The 21,949-nt window shown below is 41.4% G+C and overlaps 1 protein-coding gene across 5 annotated transcripts in view; it reads right to left on the bottom strand.

The window, feature by feature from the left end:
* Positions 1-21,949, bottom strand: part of ATE1 (arginyltransferase 1) — a gene marked incomplete at both ends in the record, with an annotated part of 148,414 nt that overhangs the window by 91,584 nt on the left and 34,881 nt on the right. For all 5 annotated transcript variants that reach the window (XM_080694015.1, XM_080694016.1, XM_080694018.1 and 2 more), the window contains one exon: positions 16,030-16,062. In XM_080694015.1, coding sequence (XP_080550141.1) covers positions 16,030-16,062 — 33 coding nt within the window. The remainder of the gene's footprint in view (positions 1-16,029; positions 16,063-21,949) is intronic.

Here is a 21,949-nt window from a genome sequence, read left to right on the forward strand (position 1 = left end):
TTAGCACTCCTAAAACCACCTAAGGCATTAACAGCCTAAGCTTATAAAGACCGAGTTTCCTGTGCAATATGCACACAATATCAACTTTTAAACCTGATAGAGTCCACTTAAGAAAGACTCTATCAAGCCTTAAAATCACTTATCCCAAACTGGAAATGGAGCTTAGTCAGCTACTGACTGGGAACAGTACTGGGGAGAAATACAGGTAGAGGTCAAGGAACACAGGTTTGAATTTTGATAATAAGCTTCACCAATCGACCCTGAAGCTAAAGTTAGATCTAGCAATGGGAATTTCCTCAAGTAGATTCTGAATCCCAAGTTGAGTGGAAACCAAATCTGAATAACGGTCAGGACAATAAACGTGAGCAAGTATAGGAGGCAACAGGCAGGCTGACCCCATGCAGACCAGGCTGCACTTCTCCCTCCTTTCAAGACACTCACCAATCGCCATGCTTCAGGTATTTAGCCCCATTTAGTAGCATCTATATCACCTGGAAACTTGATAGAAACCTAGCATCTCAGATCTAAGGCCCCAGATCGACAGAGTCAGGCCCTGGATTTTAACAAGATACACAGGCACTTTATGTGCACATCTGGGTGAACATAAATGGAAAACATCACTGAAATGGAAAACCTGAGGTCAGGAAGTGGCTGAATGTATTCTGTGCTGACAAGCAAAGGCTGAGGACATGAGGGGTTGCTGTGTGTGTGTGTGTGTGTGTGTGTGTGTGTGTGTGTGTGTGTGTGTGTGTGTATCACTGGGGGTTGAAGCCAGTGGCATTCTATCACTGAGCTATACCCCCAGAACTTTTATTTTTTATTTTGAAGTGCTAACCTCAAACCTAACATCCTCTTGTCTCAGCCTCCCAGGTACTGGGGTCATGGGCATGAGCCATGACGCCTGGACAGGGGGCAGGAAGGCTGCTTGTCTCCCTCTTCTGTGTCTTGTCTCACTGACATTGTGGCCTTACAGACAACAAAAAGCTCTCAGAGGGGAGAGGTCTAGATGCACATAAGCCTCACTGTAACTCAGATCCTGTGCCACAGGCCCTCATGCTGCTCGAAGTAAAGGGCAACACAGACTCTGCACCAAACCCAACACCAGAAAATACATGTTTGGATATTCCTGTATCCTAAATGTTTAAGAATTTAAAAAATTCTTTAATTTCTGCCGGGCGTGGTGGCACACGCTTATAATCCACACGCTTGGGAGGCGGAGACAGGAGGATCACACAAGTTCGAAGCCAGCCTCGCTGGCTTAAGAGACCCTGTTTCCAAATAAAATATGAAATAGGTCTGAGAGTGTAGCCCAGAGGTAGAAGGGTACCACCAAAAAAAAAATTTAATTTTTAATCCAGGTGTGATGTTGCACACCTATAATCCTAGTACTTAGGAGGCTGAGACAGGAGGATAAAAGGTTCAATCAAGGACAACCTCAGCAAGTAGTATAACTCTCATAAGCCTAGCAAGACCCTGTTTCAAAATAAAAATAAAATTGTGCTAGGGGTATAGCTCAGAGATAGAATGGCCCTGGGTTAAATCCTCAGTTTTATACATACACACACACAAAAAAAAATTAGTATTTCAAACAAAATTTGGCTTCTTCCAGGGAGGTGGATTAGGAGAGGCAATAGGAAGACTTTAACACTGCTTCTAAAGTGGTTGTATGAATTCAATAGGCACATAGTACTTTTGAAAGTACTAAACAATACATACACATATGCAGCTCAACTAAAAAGAGGGGTACCCTCCAGCTCTCTGAATTTTCTTCTATCACCTTCAACCCCACTAGGTCAGAAAGCGTTGCATCTCACGACAGTCCCTTAAGTGACTTCTCAAAGGGACTCAGTCTCCATTTGTAAAGAAGCCTCCCTGCCGGAATTCTGCTTCATTATGCGAGGCTGTGGTGTTTCTTAAATCGCCTATTTAGCTTAGGTCTTGTAGTTGTCAACATTCAACTGTCACAAACACAGCAGGAGATATAATTACAGATTATGCAAGCAAACACATACTGTTTGGGAAAGGGAAAGTAAAAGAGATGCTTGCCTAAATACCGGAGGCATTATGTAAGTCAACAGGTCCCAAACTTCTTGGCCGCAAAACCCCTTTACACTTAGAAATTACTGAGGACTCACTCCAAAGAGTGTGTTTATTGGACTACATCTACAGATATTTACCTATTATATTTTTAAATTGAGATTTTTTAAAATATGTATCTATTAATTCACTTACAAGTAACAATCAACCCCAGGTATTTAATACAGTTTGTAAGGGGAAAACCCTGTATTTTCCAAAATTAAAAGACAATCCAGTGGGGAAAATGGCACTATTTTTTATCCTTTTATGAATCTTTTTCATGCCCATCTTAACAGCCCGATTCTCAAATTTGCCTTTTCATTTAACATGTTGACATTATAAAAGTCTCTGTACACAGATCTGTACACCATGAGAGAATGTGAGGCTAACAGTGTCTTGGATTATAAAAATATTTGTTACCTTTGAGGATCCTCTGTAAGGAGCTCACAGAGCCCCAGGAGTTGCTGGACCATGGTTTTAAGAACCACTGCTATCAATGATTTTTTGTTTGTTTGTTTGTTTTTAAAGAAAACACAGGTAGAAGAGAAGCCTGTGCAGTGTGAGCTGCCTGTCGGCAGGCGGCAAGGTGGAGACTAGAGCTCAGGGTTTACAGCCCCAACACCTGGCTGTGAGCCCTGCCTCTACTGTGTGCTCTCTGACTCTGGATCTAAGCAAAGTAACTCTGCTTTGAATAGTTTCAAGGTCTGCTTTTTAAAGGGTCTCGTGCTGCTGCTTACCTTCAATGGTAGTTCTGGGAAACAAAAGACAATGTACCAACCAAAGCGGACTTCAGCATACTTAGGCAAGCTTTTGCTTTTGGTTTTAAGGAGTCTGCATGGCACATTCTTAAAGATGGTTTAATTTACTAGTTTTCTTTTTTTGGTGGTACTGGGGTTCCTGGAAGCCCTTCTATCTCCGGGCTACACTCCCAGACCTATTTTATATTTGGAAACAGGGTCTCTTAAGCCAGCGAGGCTGGCTCCGAACCAGCGCGATCCTCCTGTCTCCGCCTCCCAAGCACAGGGATTACAAGTGTGCCCACCACGCCCAGCACCTAGTTTTCTTTCTTAAGTCTGCAGTTTGCATAGTGTTTGGAATATGTGAAAGAATTAATCAAGAAAGTTATTTTTTCAGAAGTTCCTCAATATCAATATCAGTTGTTAGCTGATAACAACAACAACCAAAAAAACATATTAAAGCTCACCTCTAGCTACACAAAGGGAAAGCTGTCTTAAATGTTAAGGACCATGGCACGGCTTCTGTGATTAATGAGCTATGCGATACAATACCAAAGCACTGTATAGAAACGACACCAATATTAATAGGCCAATTGTGGATCCAGCCAAATTGCTTCCAAAATAGGAGCATATTCACTCTGATAAAGTGCACCTGTCTCCTGACCCACCCTCCAAGGACCTCAGTTACACCCAAAACAAACAGGCCCAAAAGAACAAAGAGGAAGCCTTTTAAGAGGATTTAACAGGATAGATTGAGACCCTGTTTCAAAATAAAACTAAGGCTAGGAATGAAGCTCAGAGGTAGAACTTCCCAGGGTTCAGTCACCAGTACTACAAAAAAAAAAAAAAATCAAATGCAATTGATTCTTCATTTTCTGGCAGATAGTATATTAAAGGCAAGGAAATATATATATATTTATTAGCAGTAGAAAGATGAGTGGGTTTTTTATTTTCTGTTTTCCATAATTTTAATAATATGCACTATTATAATCAACGAAGTTTTTAAAAACAAGCCTGAAGAATTACTAATGACTATTAAACAGGAGAGGTGCCACTTGAGCTGCTATACAAAATACATTAGGACTGGATAGTTCGTAAACAAGAGACCTCTACCAGCCCCAGAACTGGAGGCTGAGGGGACAAGGTGGAGGACAAGCAGATTCCGTGCGTTGTGAGAGCCTGCTGCCCGTGAACGGTGCCTTCTGTGCCCACGCATGACTGAAACAGCAAGGCAGCTTCCCTCGGTCTTTTTATAGGAGCAGGACTCCCAGCCAGGTGTGTGCGCACCTGTAATCCCTCCTCGGGAGCCCAAGACAGCAGGGCTGCAGGGCTGCACCTCAGAGACCCTCAGCTATCTAATGAGACCCCATTTCAAAAACAACAAAACAACTAAAAGGACCGGGGATGTGGCTCGGAGGTAGAATGCCCCTGTGACCAATCTTCAGTACCCCCAAGCACACAAATAAAGGCAGTAATCCCACTGAGAGCACAAGAATCCTCAACACTTGGCTTTCCAAAAGGCCCCACCCCTTAATGCTATCACACCGCAGCTAATGCTGCAACATACGGAATTCTTTCAGTGCGGTTCTGGGCTTGGTTTTCTATTGACTGGGTTATTTTACAACCCTGTAGTAACCGAGATTAACCTGTAGATTTCTATGCTGGGGAACAAAAACCCCAAGAGTTACAGTTTACCACCCAGTAAGACAATAAATAGTTGTTTTCTTAAATCAACTTTAGCAATCTCATCTCAATGTTTACTAAATCTGTATATCCTCAAAAGCTCTCTCACCAGTTAACGCCTTACTGGTTTTCCACTGAGTCAGACATTCGCCATGTATTTGCACTGTCTGGATGGAAGTCACAGTCTGAACCACTTTGCAGGTCCTCCATCACGACGTCCCGGAGCTCGGGAATGGAGGGGCGCGCCCTTTCCTGAGGCGGAGGAGGCCCCGTGAGCTCTGCGGAGGCTCCTGCGTCTTTCCCTCCCCCCTCAGCTTGCGCCTCTGGTTTGATTCCTGCTCAGTCATCACAGTGAGTAATAAGAGGGGACTTGTCGGTGGTCTCTGCTGAGCAGAGCGGTTTCTGTTGGATACAGAAGACCGGAACCTTAGCTTCTTGGCCTTGTTTGTCAATGTGTACACTTGTGAGTCCAGACAACTGAGGAGCAGAGCCCTCTGAGACCTGGGAGGAGTCTGTGTGCTCACGTCTGACTGAAGCGGAGCTCTCCCTCATCCGTGGGGATTCTCTTCCCACCTCCAGATGGTATTGTTAAATTACACTCCTAAAAGGAACTCTGTAAAACTGGTTTATGGAGATAAACAAACATGTATAGAAATTAAATATTCTCCAAATTCATAGAAAATAAGCTCCTTACAGAAACTGCTAGCTCAGAAATAATTTTAAGAATCCAAGTACACATGACTAAGGTGAATCTCTGGATAAACCAAACTGGCTTAAAAGTTCTGGCTTCAGAAAGTTATTTTTCTTAGGTTTATTAATAATACATTAGTGGATTTGAAAAATCATTCACAGGTTTCCAGTGAAAAGAATAGTTCAACCAAACTTCAAAAACGACTCACTGACATCAAACAATAGCATCATTCCTGCAAAATGCCTCAGGAGTTTGTCAGTTTGTGTCCTATTAAACCAAAATGTAATTCTGACAAATATGTTTAAACATTTTAAAATTATAGTTAAAATGTACATAAAATTTGCCATTTTATCCTTTTTTTTCTGCGGTATTAGGGATTGAATTCAGGGCATTCTATCTCAGAGCTACACCCCAGCCCTATTTTTTCATTTTGAAACAGGGTCTAAGCTGCAGAGGGCCTCACTACGTAGCTGAGGCTGGCCACAAACCGGCAATCCTCCTGTCTCAGCCTCCCGCTCCAGCCATTTTTAAGTAGGCAATTGAGTGACATTAAATATAAATACATGTGTGTTCTGTTAAACAATCAACTCCCCATCTGTGCCTGTCCCTAGACCTTGGAAACCATCGTGTTTTCAGTCTCTATGAATTTGACTAGTCTCTGTACCATGTAAGTACATTATCTGTCCTTTTATGACTTTTTTTCAATATCTTCAAGATTCATCCAGCATGTGTCAAAGCTTCTATCCTTTTAAAGACTGAATAATACTCCATCCTATGTATATGTGCCATTTTGCTTATCTTATTCATGTATTAGTAGACACTTGGATTGCTTCTACCTCTGGCTTTTGTGAACAATGCTTCTATGAATACTGCTGTACTATTCATGTTCCTACTTTTGTTTGTGTACATATTCACAAATGGAATTCCATCTTTAGGTTTTTGAGGAATTCAGCTCCACTGTACATTTCCACTAACAATGCACAAAGAAGTTCTAACTACTCTACATCCATGTTAACACTTGTTATTTTGTAAATAACAGTTAATGAGTACAAAGTAATCTCATAGTCTTGATTTGTAATTCCTTAATGCTTAGTGATATTGAACAACAAACACTTTTTTATTATATGCTTTGTATCAACAAACAATTTCTAAGATCCTCAGATAATTTTAAAGTATAAAGAAATTAGTAAATAATCTTGGGATACCTGTACAATTTCTAAGAATAAATACTTACATAATAAATTTGTTGTTGTTGTTGTTGCAGTACTGGGGATGGAACTTGGGGGTATTCTATCTTTGAGCTACACCCCCAGCACTATTTCTTTTTTATTCTTTATTTTGAAACAGGGCCTCACTACGCAGCTAAGGCTGTCTGCCTACCACGATCCTCCCATCTCAGCCTCCCAATGCTGGGATTAACAAGTGTGCCCCACATGCCTGGCTAATGAACATAACTTAAACTTGCATATCTTCCTTCTCTATAAGCCCCATAGTTTTGGGCTGTCACTAACCTGTTCATCTTTGCCACTTTAACAAGGCCGAGAAAGAAAGAGCGTGCCTGCACTTTCTCGGTTTGCTACAATGCTTATGTATAAACAAGTTCTCAATTATCTACCTCCCAGTTCTCTCTGGAAAAGAGAAGTTATTATTTTATAAAGGTATAATAGGAATGATTGAAACCATACTAAAAGCAAATAAGAGATATCTACATTTGTATTTGCAAGGTAATGGGATAACATTTATTAAGGTAAAGGGGAGTAGACTAATGCTCAAGGGGCCGCTTACCCCACAACCTAAAGGCAAAGGCAAACTGAAGGAGTAGAGAAGCTGTAGACAAAGGCAGTGGACTTCACTTGCCTTGGCTTATGCCACAGTCTAAAAGAAGCCATAAAGTGTGTCCGAATGTCAGGCGATTCAATTAGTTTTAAGACACCTCTTCATCTGGGATTTTTTTTTTTTTTTTTTTTTTTTTTGCAGTTCTGAGGATGAAAGCCAGGGCCACCATTCGACCTCCGTGCTACACCCCAGTCCTATTTTTTATTCTTTATTTTGAAACAGGGCCTCACTGAGTTGCGGAGGGCCTCACAAGTAGCTGAGGCTGGCCGCCAAGGGCGATCCTCTGGGCTCAGCCTCCGGAATGCTGGGATGACAAGCGTGCCCACCGCGCCCAGCCTTGGGATATTCTTACTCTGTTGAGAAAGCTAGGGCCAGTGTGAGCAAGGGCCATGCCCTTCCCGCTTCGCCGTCCACTGCTTCCCTCAGTGGAGGCCGCTGCAGTGGCACACCGTGCTGAAAACAACCGCAGCGTGTCGCCATGTGCTGGTCAACACAGTGAGGTGAGAGGCCCAACAACTTACGAAATCAGAGGACGAACAAAGAGACGCATTTTCAATTCTCTAATTCTTAGGAACTAAGCATTTCAAAGAGCAAAAAGCGTTCGCTCTATCAGTTACGACTTAAAACGAGAAGCACTGTAATGACAAAAACTTCAACTAAACTTTACAATGTTTATGTGACCGAGAAAAAATTTACAGCAGATGCATTTATTTAATAAGTGTGCTGAAATAAAAAAGAATTTATTTCTGCATTTTTACTGCAGAATAGATAAAAACCAAGCTGTTAATCTGTGATGCGATTTTAATCTGAACTTCTCTATTTTAAAACCTAATTCTCCAATAAAAAGACCTTGAGTAAGGTACTAAGCAAATGGCTCACCAAGACAACAGAACCCAAACTTCTCAGTTTTACTAGTCAGTACTTATTGAGTACTACGACACACACCTTGGAACCTAGAGTTACTATTCTATGGGAGCCCTTATTTAATGTCAGTTCAATTCGAGGCTTCTGCTTTTTCCAATCTTTCTTATGGGGAAAACACATCCCACAGTGACATCCCAGGCTGAGAACTCAATGCACGCCAAGATCAAACAAGACTGATGTCCCCATGGAAACTAATCCACCCCAGGATTTACTATTCAAACATTTCTGAAGCATTCATGCACATCTAATGGGCAATGAAAACTGTCAAGGAAGATGACCCTAATTTTGAACACAGTTAAAAGGTCCCTGGAGTAATGATGAATGCTACTCCTTGCTAAAGGAAGACTGACCCAGCAACATTTCTTAAATGGACTTGGATTTTAAGATGCTTAAACTAACCCAAACTCATGCAGAAAAGCTCTGACAGAGTGGCTTTGTGGCCACTTTTTGGTGTGTGCTTTCTTTTTGTCTCAATTTTGGTATTTTTAACGCACAGGATCAGTTTTCGGGGGGGAAAAAAAACTTTTAGTTACTATCATTTTACTACAAGATAAATACTTTCAACTTACACTGTCTTAAAGCTCTCCAAATACTAATTAGAAATTCATTCGCCTACTAACAGCACACTGGCTAGCACATACAAGATGTGCTCACACCCCTGACATGAGTCGTGGGAGGAACAACGTCTCTGGCTCAACGATTTCTTTGCCACTGGCTTGGCTAGCAGCCCTACCCCAGTCAGAACTACCCTCAGACCCAAGTGCAGGGGAGAGCAAATGGCAATCCCACTGATTTCATTCCAGAATTCTAACTCTGGCCAACAGCGTGCTCAACTTCTGGCTCAAGCGCATAGGGCTCAGCCTGAAACCCGCACAACTGTTCCCAACCTGTGTGACTAGAAACCCGTACTTCTACTTCTATTTTTGTCCAGTGGAAGGAGCCTCAGGCTAGCTTTCCACTTCTCATGATTCAGTACCAAGCAGCCCAATAACCATCTCTAAGGATGAACAGCCCCCCCCACCCCCTGGTTACTTCTTTCTGCCCTAACCCTGTCTCTTTTAACACAGCTGGCCTACCAGGCAGTAGACCAGAGACTAGACAAATGCTCCCCAACTCAACCCTCTTCCCAGCCTGCGCGCCACAGCTCGAGTCCATGCCCAGCTCTCTGGACATCTGGCTCTCGGTGTCCAGAACCTGTCTGTACCCTTCTCCAGCTTAACCTCTGCCCACCTCATCTCCTCACCACTATCTATGCAAGCTCCAATCATTTCTATAACATCCAATCTTGGGTAACAGTCATTCCTTCCAAATGCTGGCCAGTGAAGATACCTTGACAGCCACATTACATAAGCTGACAGAAGAGCCAGTGAGGTTCTTATGGTCCTTCACTCACACGCATACACATATACACACACACTGACTCTGATATCCCCACCCCTGCCACCAGCAGCTGGCAACTAATGCAAAACACACACAAGTGTGCACGCACATACACAAATACAGACATGCCATTGCCTAGTCTTTTGCCGAGCTCCAGGTGAGAAGAAGCCAAAAGTTCCTCACTTCAGGGGGGAAAAATGGTTTTAGAAGCTATCAAGAGTATTAATGGTCTGCATTTCTTAATATTTCAAGTACTAATGAAATAGGTACTAAAATATTAATTAAAACACATCTATTTCAAGTTATATTACTTTTTAAATATTAAAACTGTGCATAACACACCAGAATTAGGAATGTAGTCATGTTGGATGCCACACTGAGCCAGACCATTTTTACAATAGTTTGAGATGTTAAAAGACAAGGTATACTTTACATACAGTAACATCAATGATTTTAAGTGTAAACTTCTATAACTATCACCACGATCCAATTTCAGAGCATTTCCACCATTCCCCAAAATTCCCTCCCATCCACTTGTAGTGTTCCACTCCTACCCCGCATTCTGGGCAACCTCTGATCTGCTCTCTGATACCCTTTTCTGGATAATTAATATAAATGGAAACAGACAATATACAGTCTCCTGTTTCTGGCTTATTTGGCCTAGTATACTATCTTTAAGGTTCATCCATGTTACAGCATGTATTGGCTTATTTCTTTTTATTGCTGAATAATATTCCACTGTATGGACAAACCACATTTTGTTTATTCATTCACCAGTGGATAGATATTTGAACTCTTTCCATCCTTTGGCTAGTATGAATAAAGCTGCTATGTGCATTCACATACAAGCCTATGTAGACACATAGTTTTATTTTATTTGGGTATATTCCTAGAAATGGAATTTCTGAATCATATAACTAAGATTTTGCCAGGCATGATGGCGCACGCTTGTAATCCCAGCATTTGGGAGGCTGAGACAGAAAGATCTCAGGTTCTCAGACAGCCTCAGCTACTTAGTGAGGCCCTTTGCAACTCAGTGAGACTCTGTTTGACCCTGTTTCAAAATAAAGAATAAAAAAAATAGTTGTAGGGTGTAGCTTGGAGGTAGAATGCCCTTGGGTTCCATCCCCAGTACCACCAAAAAAAATATAGATAGATAGATAGATTTTAAGTAACAAGCAAGCTGTGGTTGTAGCATTTTACATTCCCATCAACAAAGTATGAAGTTTTATTGCATTAATCATTAAAGGTCTAAATCAAAACTCTGCTGTATAGAAAGATTCTGTATTTGTGCACTTCAAAACAGTGGCCAGTGGCTTTACATAGCTACTCAACACTTTAGGAACGGTTAGACTAAAAATGTACTATAGTTACATTTTATCTTGGCTTATTATGTCTACCTCTTCACGGTTTTTCGTTTGTTTTTCTTTTTATAAGGCTGCTCTAAGGCAGTGACTTTTAACAGGGAACAATTTTGTCCTCTACAGACACCTGACAATTTATGGCAACTTGGGTGAGCGGGGTCTGCTGGCACCTAGTGGGCAGAGGCCAGAGGTGCAGCTGAGCTTCCTCCGTGGTGGCTCCTCACAAGCAAGACTGGAGAGCCAGTGGCCCAGGCCTGCGAGGCCTGCCCTGAGGCTCACTGAGCTCTTCTCTGCTCATCGCTCCTTCAAGTAACGGGCTCTCCCCTCATGTCAGACTCTGGCAGCGCACACCCTTCCCTGTGCGACCTCATCACTGCTGCCATTATTGTGTGCTGAGGACCTGGCTGACCTAACCTACCTCTCTGGGCTTGACTTCCTTCATAAAAGGTAGACATTCTATGATAACTAATGGACAAAAAGTGCTAATCACAGTCCCCATACATGGCAGGTACTCACTTCCCACCCAATAAGTAACTATTTCAACTATGAATGTAGAAGATTTTAACTGATATGCAGTGAAGGCAAAGAAGGATACACCTGAGGAGAAGCCTGCACAACCTCACTCACACATGGCTTAAATTTTACTATAAAAGCCTCGCCTCTAGCTCTCTGCCTCTAAAAATGACAGTGAGACCCTACTGGACTGGCTGGCTGACAAAGTCCGACTCTGAAGGGAATTTCAAGAATCCTTTGGCCTCTGACATATAATCCCTTTTATTTACCTACATTTAATTGAAGACATCTGTAAGTGGTGCCACACTAAATGTAATTCAGACTCAGAAATGTCAATAAAAACGTCTGTAAGGCAGAGGTCCGATGTAAACCTTGCAGGGGAGGGCACATCGGCAGCTATGGAGCCACATGAAATTAGGAATAGAATGGAAATACGCTGCCTGACTTGATGAGGTGACAAAAGCTCTTTCCCCATAAAGCTTAATGAGTGCTATTAGTCTTCAGCTCACAGGAATGTAAAAGGGTCAGCCCCACAGAGGGAGTAACTGACTCCCCACACATGCCCCACTCAAATGACAACGGATCAAATTACTGATGTAATTACTATAAGCTGACAATTTCATTAGATTCATGTGGCAGTTAACTGTTTAGAACTTACAACAAAGGAACGAGGTTCAGTCGCAAGAGTTCTTGTGGACAGTGAAGTTTGAAGTCAGCTCGAATTTCCACTGCAAGTCTCACATATTTTATTGTTGCTACTAGAATCTTTTTTTCTCTCAAAGCTAGGGTAATGCTGGATATTTACCATTTTTATCATTTTCCTTGTCCAGCTAAAACATAAACTTAACAGCACTATTAAACACTGAGATACCCAACCTCCTGTCTTTGCTCGGGCTCTGGGCCCATGTGGTGGCACAGGAAAGGACTCCCGGGCTCAGTGCTGCTGAGGAGGCTGGGGGAGCCGCCCTCACTCAGCCATCAGGGAGCCCTGGTGGAGTTCCCAGTCGGAGAAACAGCAGCAACACCCTTAAAGTACTTCCCACCCAGAAAAGGAGAAACACTTTAACTCATCTTGTACCTCAATATCCATAAGCCCAGTGCTACTCATCAATCTATTTAGGATTGATTCAGCCAACAACTTCAAATCACTGAGTAGAGAAAACTGACAGAAATGATCACTAAACATGTCGAGCCCTTTCTACAACTGAGAGAATCCAAGGATGAAATGGAAATGGCAAAGCTGTGTGTGTGGAGGGGTGGAGTAAAGGAGAGAGGGAGAGGGGGAGGGAAGGAGGGGAAGGAGGAGGAAAAGGAGGGGTGGAGTAAAGGAGAGAGGGAGAGAGGGGAGGGAAGGAGGGGAAGGAGGAGGAAAAGGAGGGGTGGAGTAAAGGAGAGAGGGAGAGGGGGAGGGAAGGAGGGGAAGGAGGAGGAAAAGGAGGGGTGGAGTAAAGGAGAGAGGGAGAGGGGGAGGGAAGGGGGGAAGGAGGAGGAAAAGGAGGGGTGGAGTAAAGGAGAGGGAGAGGGGGAGGGAGGGAGGGGGAGGAGGAAAGGAAGAGAAGGGGGGGAGTGAGGGAATGAAGGGGAGGGGGAAAGAGGGGAGGGAGAGAGGGAGCGGAATGGAGAGAGATTGAGAGTGAGTCTGAGACTGAACCCATGGTCATTTCATCTTCAAATTAAACCCCCAGCCCTTTGTTTTGAAACCGGGTCTTGCTAGATTATTGAGTCTTAAGCTGCTAAGACTGGTCTCAAACCTGGAATCCTCCTGTCTCAAGCTCCCAATTTCTGAGATTACAAGGCATGTAACTTAATAATTTCTGTGCACTTAAGCTGCCTTTAAATTAAGGTCTACACATATAATTTTGTATACTGCTTTTCTCTTAATAGAGCAAAAGCATTTTATAGGTATTCACCAATATGTACCCAAAAACATATGCTCATGATCCCCTGGGAATTTAACCCAGGGGCATTCGACATCCAAGCTATATCCCCAACCCTTTTTATTTTGAAACAGGGTGTCACTAAGTAGTTGGGGCTAACCTCAAACCTGCAATCCTCCTGTCCCAGCCTCTCAAGCACTGGGATTACAGATGTGCACCACTGTGCCCTTTCCTGATCTCCATTTTAATAGTTGTGGGATGCTCTATCATATGGCTGTGTCATAGTTACTGCTCCTTTAGTACTATTAGCCATTTAGGTTGTTTGCATTTTTTATCATGAATAATGCTGTAATAAACACTTTTGTAGTGTCCGTATCTTTGATTATCTCTCTGGCAGTGATTCTTGTAATACAATTATTTAGCCACAATGTGTGACTGTCTATAATGGCTTTAATGTCTTTGGCCGGATATCTTTCTACAAAGAATGAAGCTTAGCCAGGCGTGGTGGCTCACACCTGCAATACCAGTACTTGGGCTGATATAGGAGGATCACAGGCTCAATGCCAGCCTCAGATAGTTAGCGAGGCCCTCCACCACTTAGACCTATTTCAAAACAAAAAATAAATAGGGATGGGGGGGTAACTCAGAGATAGAATGCCCCTGAGTTCAATCCCTACTATCACAATAAAAAAAGATAAAATCTAGAGACATATCACAGTGTCTCAAGCATTCAAATTAAAAATAATAATAATAAACTTAATAGGTTAAAAAAATTGCATATCATTGCTTTAAATTGTACTTCTTGCTGGGTGTGGTGGCACACACTTGTAATCCCAGTACTTAGGAGGCTGAGACAGGAGGACCGCACAGGTTTGAAGCCAGCCTCAACTACTGAGTGAGGCTCTCAGCAACTTAGTGAGATCCTGTTTCCAAATAAAGTATAAAAAAAGTCTGGGAGTATACCACAGAAGTAGAAAAGCCCCTGGGTTCCACCCCCAGGAGCACACACACACACACACACACACACACAAAAAAAAAAAAATTCTAAGTAAACTGTACTTCTTTAATTACTATTAGGGTGAGACTTTCAAAACACATTGATTACAACTTTTATTTTCTCATCAATTACTTGATAAAACCAAATTTAATGCAAAAGAAGTTTTTATTGATTTTAGAATATTACATTCACTATAATCTCTTTATCATTTTCCCAAATTGTCCTTTCATTATATTTGTCTTTATATGCAAAATTATCTTTACATACATAATCAAATTAAATTTTCATCTTTTGTGATACTTCCCACTGCTTGTAGGGCTACAAAGTGCTCCACTAAAAAGCAGAATGAAGCAGGGTGGTGGTGCATGTTCGTAATCCCAGCATTTGGGAGACCGAGACAAGAGGATCACGGTTCACGGACAGCCTCAGCTACTTAGTGAGGCCCTTTGAGACTCTCTTTCAAAATTAAGAATAAAAAATAGGCCTGGGAGTGTAGCTCGGAGGTAGAATGTCCCTGGGTTCCATTTCCAGTATTGGGGGGAAAAAGGAACAGATAATAAAATTTTTATTGTGCTCAAGTTTCTTTTGGTTTGGTTTTTACTTTACACCTAAGTGTTATTTAAAACTATTTTTCAGGCATTGCGATCAGTATTTGCCACAAACTGCCTCATTTAATTTTAATGACCTTACACTATCTCCATTTTTCAGATTAGAAAGTCAAAAGGATTAAAGGACTTGCCATGGCCACATAAGTCACATTTCAAACCAGAATCTTCCCACTGTCTCACTCTGTTGTCTCACTCAATCTTCCCACTGTCTCACCCTTTGACACTAGATACTTAGAAGATGAGACCAAACCTCTCAGAGAGAGATGGCCCCAGCCTCTCTGGTCTGGTTGGTTTCCCCTGGTGACCAGTCACACTGACCACCAGGAGCGCTGCATGTGCTGGGCTGGGCCAAAATTCATTATCAGCAACAACAGTTTCAATGATCAAATCAACACAATGTTACAGAAACAGAAAAAGGAACACCTGCCAAAATGCACAGCAGCTGAGAGTGGGTTTACAGCGGACATCACATTGAGGTGCAACCCAAAAGGAGACAGAATAGTGGAAGGGGCTGGGAAAGGGAGCCTAAAGTGAGATCACAACATGGGGCTGGGAAAGGGAGCCTAAAGTGAGATCACAACATATGCAGAGGGAAGTGAAGGCAGGGACAGACGAGGGCTGCAGCCTGCCCAGGAGCAGAGCATGGACAGCGTGGGGTTTGAGCAGCACACTTTTGTCAGATAGGAAGTATCGTCTGCATTTTAAAGATAAAAAACCAAGGCTCCAGGAGTTGCGATTTGCCCAAGGTCATGTGGTTAAAAACTACTGGCATGCTCTCAACCCAAGTCTGGCAATCATCTACAGGTTTTTCTGTAACTGCAGCTCAGGCTAGCTGGTTCTCTAAATTTCTTAATGGTTTTTCTTTATCTCACAATTTAATCACTGGATTCTCAGTTCTATACCGCGACACAGGACAAGTATTAAACGAAAAGTGGAAGAAGCCTAGTGCGATGGCGAGGCCCCTGACAGTCCTCCACTCTCACACCAAGTGAGACTCCTTGGTGACAGCTTCTCCAGGTCTCTTTAATATGAGGATAATGTATAAAGAGTTAAATAAACAGTTATGGAACTAACAAGAGATACAAGTTTCTTTAAAGTGAAGGATCGCTCCCTTATTGAAGTAGGAAATGTACTTTAAAAGGAGCCGTGACCAGCTACGAAGGTCAATAGCTGTACCTTCTAGGAAATTTTACCCAAAAAAGCTGTATTCATCCCATTACTGTTACTGAAAAATATATGTACCATTTCAAAATCACCACTTCTCAACCATCAAATAAATGCCTAATGAAAGGTACAACAGCAATGCTCACTTAGCAATTCTAGTATTAAAGTAGGCAACTTACCTCCAAAGGTGAACTACAGAGGAATCTTGTGAACTGCAGAGGCAAATTTGAATGGAACCAGTTTCACCCCGTAAATGGGCAAGACAAGAGAACACAGAGAAAAACAGATTATTACACAATTTTCCAGTAAAAGTATCTACAGTAAATCCAAAAGTCTATATAAAATTTATGTTTTCACACACTGTATAATTATCCACAAAGTATAGGAAGTTCAACTTAGCCTAAAGTAGGTACCCAATTATTTCAATTAGTGCAAAAAAATATTCCTAAGTCTGTACAAAAGTAAATAAAGCACAAAAATAGTAAGTTTTTTAAAGTTCTATCTCATAACTTCTATCTCATTAAAGCATTCTGTAAAGGAGGAATAAGCAAACCTTGAACGCCACAGGTTAAAGTCAAAAAGAAAGAAGAGAGGAACCACAGGAAAACCCGGAAAAGGAGAGACGTCAAAGTCAGGAGAGGGCAGCAGGGGCGGAGGGCCTCTCACAGCGTGGCACCCCGCCAGCCTGGCACCCCGCCGCCGTGCCCGCCACGCTTTCCGGTTTCTCAGCTCCCTACTGCCCCCTTCCTCTCACCTTTCTCCCTCTCCTTCCCTCGGCCCTTTGCTTTCCTTTCTTTCTATGACACATGCCAGGCTTATAGAATGCCACCTGAAATGTTATGTGCTACCTGTCTCTCTGCATTTAAACAAGAAAACTAAGCCAGTTGTTTGGTGGGGGGAAGGCAGGAACAAATGATAAGGCTCTGAAGGCAGGCTGTCATATAACTTCACACCTACACATGACGGTAATTCATAAATGTTTTCACGGATATATTTACAGAACCAACCTCCCAAATCCCCGAGTAGTATATAAACTTCTCATCTTTCTAAACACAAATTGATTGCAAAACTGCAATGGCAGGCCTCTTTCCAAGCCTCCTGAGCTTCCTCTCCACAACAAAGCTGGCTAATATTCTGAGAGAATACAAATAATTTGTATTCATTTTGGAGATACACGTTGAAATATTTATCAATGAAATTATCTGATATCTGGAAGGGCGGAAGGAAGGAATGAGGGTTTTATAGATGAAATAAGATTATCTGTGATATTAAACTAGTGAAGACAAGCGATGAATATATAAGGCCTCATTACATAATTACCTCTTTCATGAATGTTTAGTTTTCTATGGTAAAATTTTAAAAATATTTCAGACACACCCTCCCCAAATAAGTAAATATACTCTTAAAATATCACTAGTACATGTCAAATATCATCTAAGCCCTAGACATGATCAAAAGACAGACTATAAGAATTTTTTCTTAAATATCAATATGAAATCCTATTTTACTGTTAAAAGAACTTTCTGAAAGTGCAAGATATACCATAATACTAAGTTTTTGTGGTGCTGATATATAACAAGTAATTATATTAAAATTGAAAATGCAAGCTTAATGGTCTTCAATTCTTTTACTGTAACTCAACCTAAGACAATCCCTATATTTTCCTCCCAAGAATAAAAAGTGCTAGGTGAAACACTAACCAATTTCAACAGTGGAAAAAAGTGAGACATGGTGAATTTTTATTTTATTTCTACTCTTTAACTCCAGTAAGAGTATGGTAAGTCATGCATCAATTAGGGTAGACATTACTTAAAATAACAAAACAGAAGCATGTAAATACTGTCTAAGAAAGCTAATGTCTCCTTGCAGCTCTAATAATTTATATGTATCTTTTTGTTTATGTGTGTAGTATTTGTGTCAGTTTCTTCAAAACAAATAAAAAATTCTTGTCTTGTTTGAACTGCCAAAATATGAAATAACATAAAAGTTCTCAATCCTGAAGCAGTAAAAACGGATTAACAAATCATAAGATACGCATTCTCACTAGGCCCAGGACAGCCCACTACAGCTCTGTATTTCACTTCAGTTGACTTAGCACGTCTCCCACAATGAAGTTACACATATTACATCAGCACAAATGCTAACACATTGAAAAGAACAGTTATGAGAAAGCAAATATGATTGTAAAATATATTTTCTACGTATATTGAAATTGACAGCAGAAAAAGATTCCTCTGAACAAATACTACCAAGCTGTCTGGTTAGGGTGAGAAAAAAAGACTATCGCTCAATTTTGCTGTGAAGCTAAAACTACTAAGAAATAGAATCTGTTAAAAAGAGAGCACACACACACACACACACACACACACACACACACACACACACACACACACACACACACTGGCCACAGCCAGTAACTCATATTATATACCTCAACCATTTTTCTAATATAGCTATAATAACATGGCTATCAAGAAAGAAGTAATGGCTAGAGTTAATAGTTTAAAAGATCCTACTCATAGCCAGGTGAGGTGGCACACATTTGTAATCCCAGCACTTGGGAGGCTGAGACAGGAGGATCAAGGTTCACAGACAGCCTCAGCTACTTAGTGAGGCCTCTACAACTTAGTGAGACCCTTTTTCAAAATAAAGAAAAAAAAATAGGGCAGGGGGTGTAGCTTGGAGGTAGAATGCCTCTGGGTTCCATCCCCAGTACCACACACACACAAAATGTTCTTGCATTAACAACTGTACTGGTCTTATTTCTTGAACTTTCACATCACCTGGTACTCAGAAGCCTACAAATGATCAAGAGACAAGTCTATTTTATGTGTAATCTAATAAAATGCTCATTTAGAATTTTGTAATTATCAATCTAAGTCACACTTCATATAAAATTCTAAGTTCTTATATCAGGAATTTGGAAGTTTTAATTCAGTTAAGACTCTAACTTAACATGTTAAGTAACATTTTGGAGTCCCTTTCCCTATAATTTCTAGTACATTTTTATACTACTTTTACCTGGCTGTTTTTAGACCGTACAAAACTAAGTTTTAAGTTAAGAATATGTCTCATCTATTTACAACTGCATGAGAAGGAGGGAGGAGAAATTGGGTGGGAAGTGGGGAAGGGCTAAATGAGTGATGTGTACATGTGTGCCTCCACCATCTGCTACCCCATTAACATGTATGATTGCAATGCACCAATAAAAATAAATTTACAACTCTTAGAAAGTAATGATTCCAGAAAACAAACAAAGCTTCATATTTCACTACAGAAAAATGAACTTTCAAAAGAAACCTCAAAAGTTGCTTTTTGGGAAAAAAAAAAAAAAAAGTTGTGTCAAAAGACACAACCTGTACCCATTTAGAAAAGTCTCCCATCAAGAAAATACCAAGCTGTCCGTCAACAGAAGAATGGATAAAAAAAATTATGGGATATATACACAATGGAATTCTACTCAGCCAAAAAAAGATTAAGATTATGCCATTTGCAGAGAAATGGATGGAACTGGAGGCTACTATGCTAAGCGAGATTAGTCACTTACAAAAAATAAAAGGTCAGATGTTCTCCCTCAATTGTGAGAGCTAGAGAGAAATTTGGACACAGGAGGGACTCCAGACAAAGGAGGAGAAAGCTTAGTGGAGTGAAGGAGGGGCCCTAACTGAGGAAGACAAGAGGGGAGAGAGACTTGAAGAGGGAAACACCTCAAGGGACATGATGCACAAACACACAGCTCATCACAGCCAACCCCTGTGCTGAGCACTGAGGTGGGGAGGGAGAGGGGACGGGCTGAGAATGGGGAGGGCTCAACAAGGACTGTGTGTATGTGTGCCTCCATCACCCTGACCTACATCAAGATGTAGGATTACAATGCATCAATTTAAAAAAAGAAATAAAATAGCCGGGTGTGGTGGCGCACACTCATAATCCCAGTACTTGGGCGTAATCCCAGTACTTGGGCAGCTGAGACAGGAGATCTCACAGGTTCAAAGCCAGCCTCAGCTACTTAGTGAGGCTCTCAGCAAATTAGTGAGACCCTGTTTCCAAATAAAATATACAATAGATCTGGGAGTGTAGCTCGGAGGTAGAAAGGCCCTAGGTTCCATCCCCAGTACCACACACACACAAAAAAATAGATGAGCGATTCCCTAAATTCATTGTTTGCAGCTATTCTCTATCCCATGTCTTAATGTAGCGTCAAGGCCTGATCACATTTACTCCTCTTCTCATTAGATCTAGAGTCATGACCTACACTCAGCTTTGTCAAATGTGGCTACACAAGTCTGTAATCCCAGCGTGAGAGGCCAAGACAGGAGGACACAGGTTCCAAGCCAGCCTCAACAACTCGGTGAGATTCCCAGCAGCAAAGTAAGACCCTGTTTCAAAATAAAAAATAAAAAGAGGTGGGGGTACAGAAAGTGTAGAATAAGGTCCCTGGGTTCAATTTGCAATAACACACATACACACACACACACACACACACACACACGAGCGCGCACGCAAGCACATACCCACTAAGCTTCAACAAAATTTAAAGGTGACAATATCAGTGGGATACCATGGCACACACATAAAATCTTGTACTCGGGAAGCTAAGAAAGGAATATCACAGGTTCAAGACCAGTCTCAACAACTTAGTGAAACCCTGTTTCAAAGTAAAAAATAAAATAGGGCTGAGGGTGTAGCTCAGAGGTAGAATGCCTAAGTTAAAATCCGTACTACCACCAAAAAAAGAAAAAAAGTGACAACAAAAATCTTTACATTTTAATGTTTTGTTGTTTTTGTGGTAATGGGAATTGGACCCAGCTATCTCTGAACTACACCCCAAGCCGTTTTTTTGTTTGCAAACAGGGTCTTGCTCGATTGCTGAGAGTCCTGTCTCAGTCTCCCAAGGACTGAGATTACAGGCAGACATCACCACGTCCAGCTCATTTTTATGTATTTAGCCCATGTTTTCTCCTTTTTTGTCAGTGGAAAGAACAGTGAACAAAGAGAATCTGGACTCTCATGGGTTCTAATCTACTTGAATGAGCCACTTAAATTAACCGGGCCTTGGTCTTCTGTCTCTCCAAGGGAAATTCAGCCAAGCTCACTTTCCTAGCTGGTGTATTACAGCATGCCAGGCTCCAGCACACCCTCTAAAAAAACAGTTCCATGAAAGTAAGTGTGTTTACAAAATGCCGCATACGACAGCAGCCCGCTTCCCCTTCTCCTCACCTTAGGAAAGTCACAAGGTTTAAGGGACCCAGTAAAGGCTACATAAATGTCTGTGCTTACAAACAAGAAACTCTTCTTTTAAACAAGTTCTTTGCAAAGTTATATGACTAGAGGTTTTTGTTTTTAATTACATGTAATAATTATTAACATTCGACAGAACCAATTTTCCACAAAACTCAATCCAAGTAACAGTGGTCCCTGCCAGCTGATTTATTTTCCCCAATCTGTAATTACCGAAATGCTCAGAGAAGTCTACTACACATTCCTTTTTTTTTTTTTTTCTTCTTTTAAGAGATTTTGTTCCTAACCAATGGTATCCCTCAAATGGGCTAATAATGCTCAAGCCAACACTACGGAAGGAACTATAATAAAATGCTCTGGAGAGAGCCTGTTGTCCACCCTGAATCAGGAAGAAGAACCTGCAGTGGCAGCAGCTAGAATGCAGTGAGCCCCCGGAGGGCAGAGGCTGCCTGGGAAGGCACGAGGGAGGCTTCTGGGACACTGACAAGGTTCTCGCTCTGGATCTGAGTGCTCATTTAGAGAGTATATATATACGTCAAAATTCAACAAGGTGTACATTTAAGATTTATGTACCTTACTAAGAGAAACTTTTAGATTAATTTTTTTAAAGAAAAATATTGCTGGGCGTGGTGGCACACACTTGTAATCCCAGTATTTGGGAGGCTGAGATAGGAGGATTGTAGTTTCTAAGCCAGCCTCAGCTACTTAGTGAGGCTCTCAGCAACTTAGTGAGACCCTGTCTCCAAATAAAGTATAAAATAGGTCTGGGAGAGTAGCCATACTCAGCACTGCAGGGACAAAAAAGAAAGAAAAGAAACAAAAAATATTACTCATTTTCTCCTGGGGACTTTTCCTAAA

This window comes from Muscardinus avellanarius (assembly GCF_963383645.1).
Source record: "Muscardinus avellanarius genome assembly, chromosome: 4".
NCBI classification, from domain to species: domain Eukaryota; kingdom Metazoa; phylum Chordata; class Mammalia; order Rodentia; family Gliridae; genus Muscardinus; species Muscardinus avellanarius.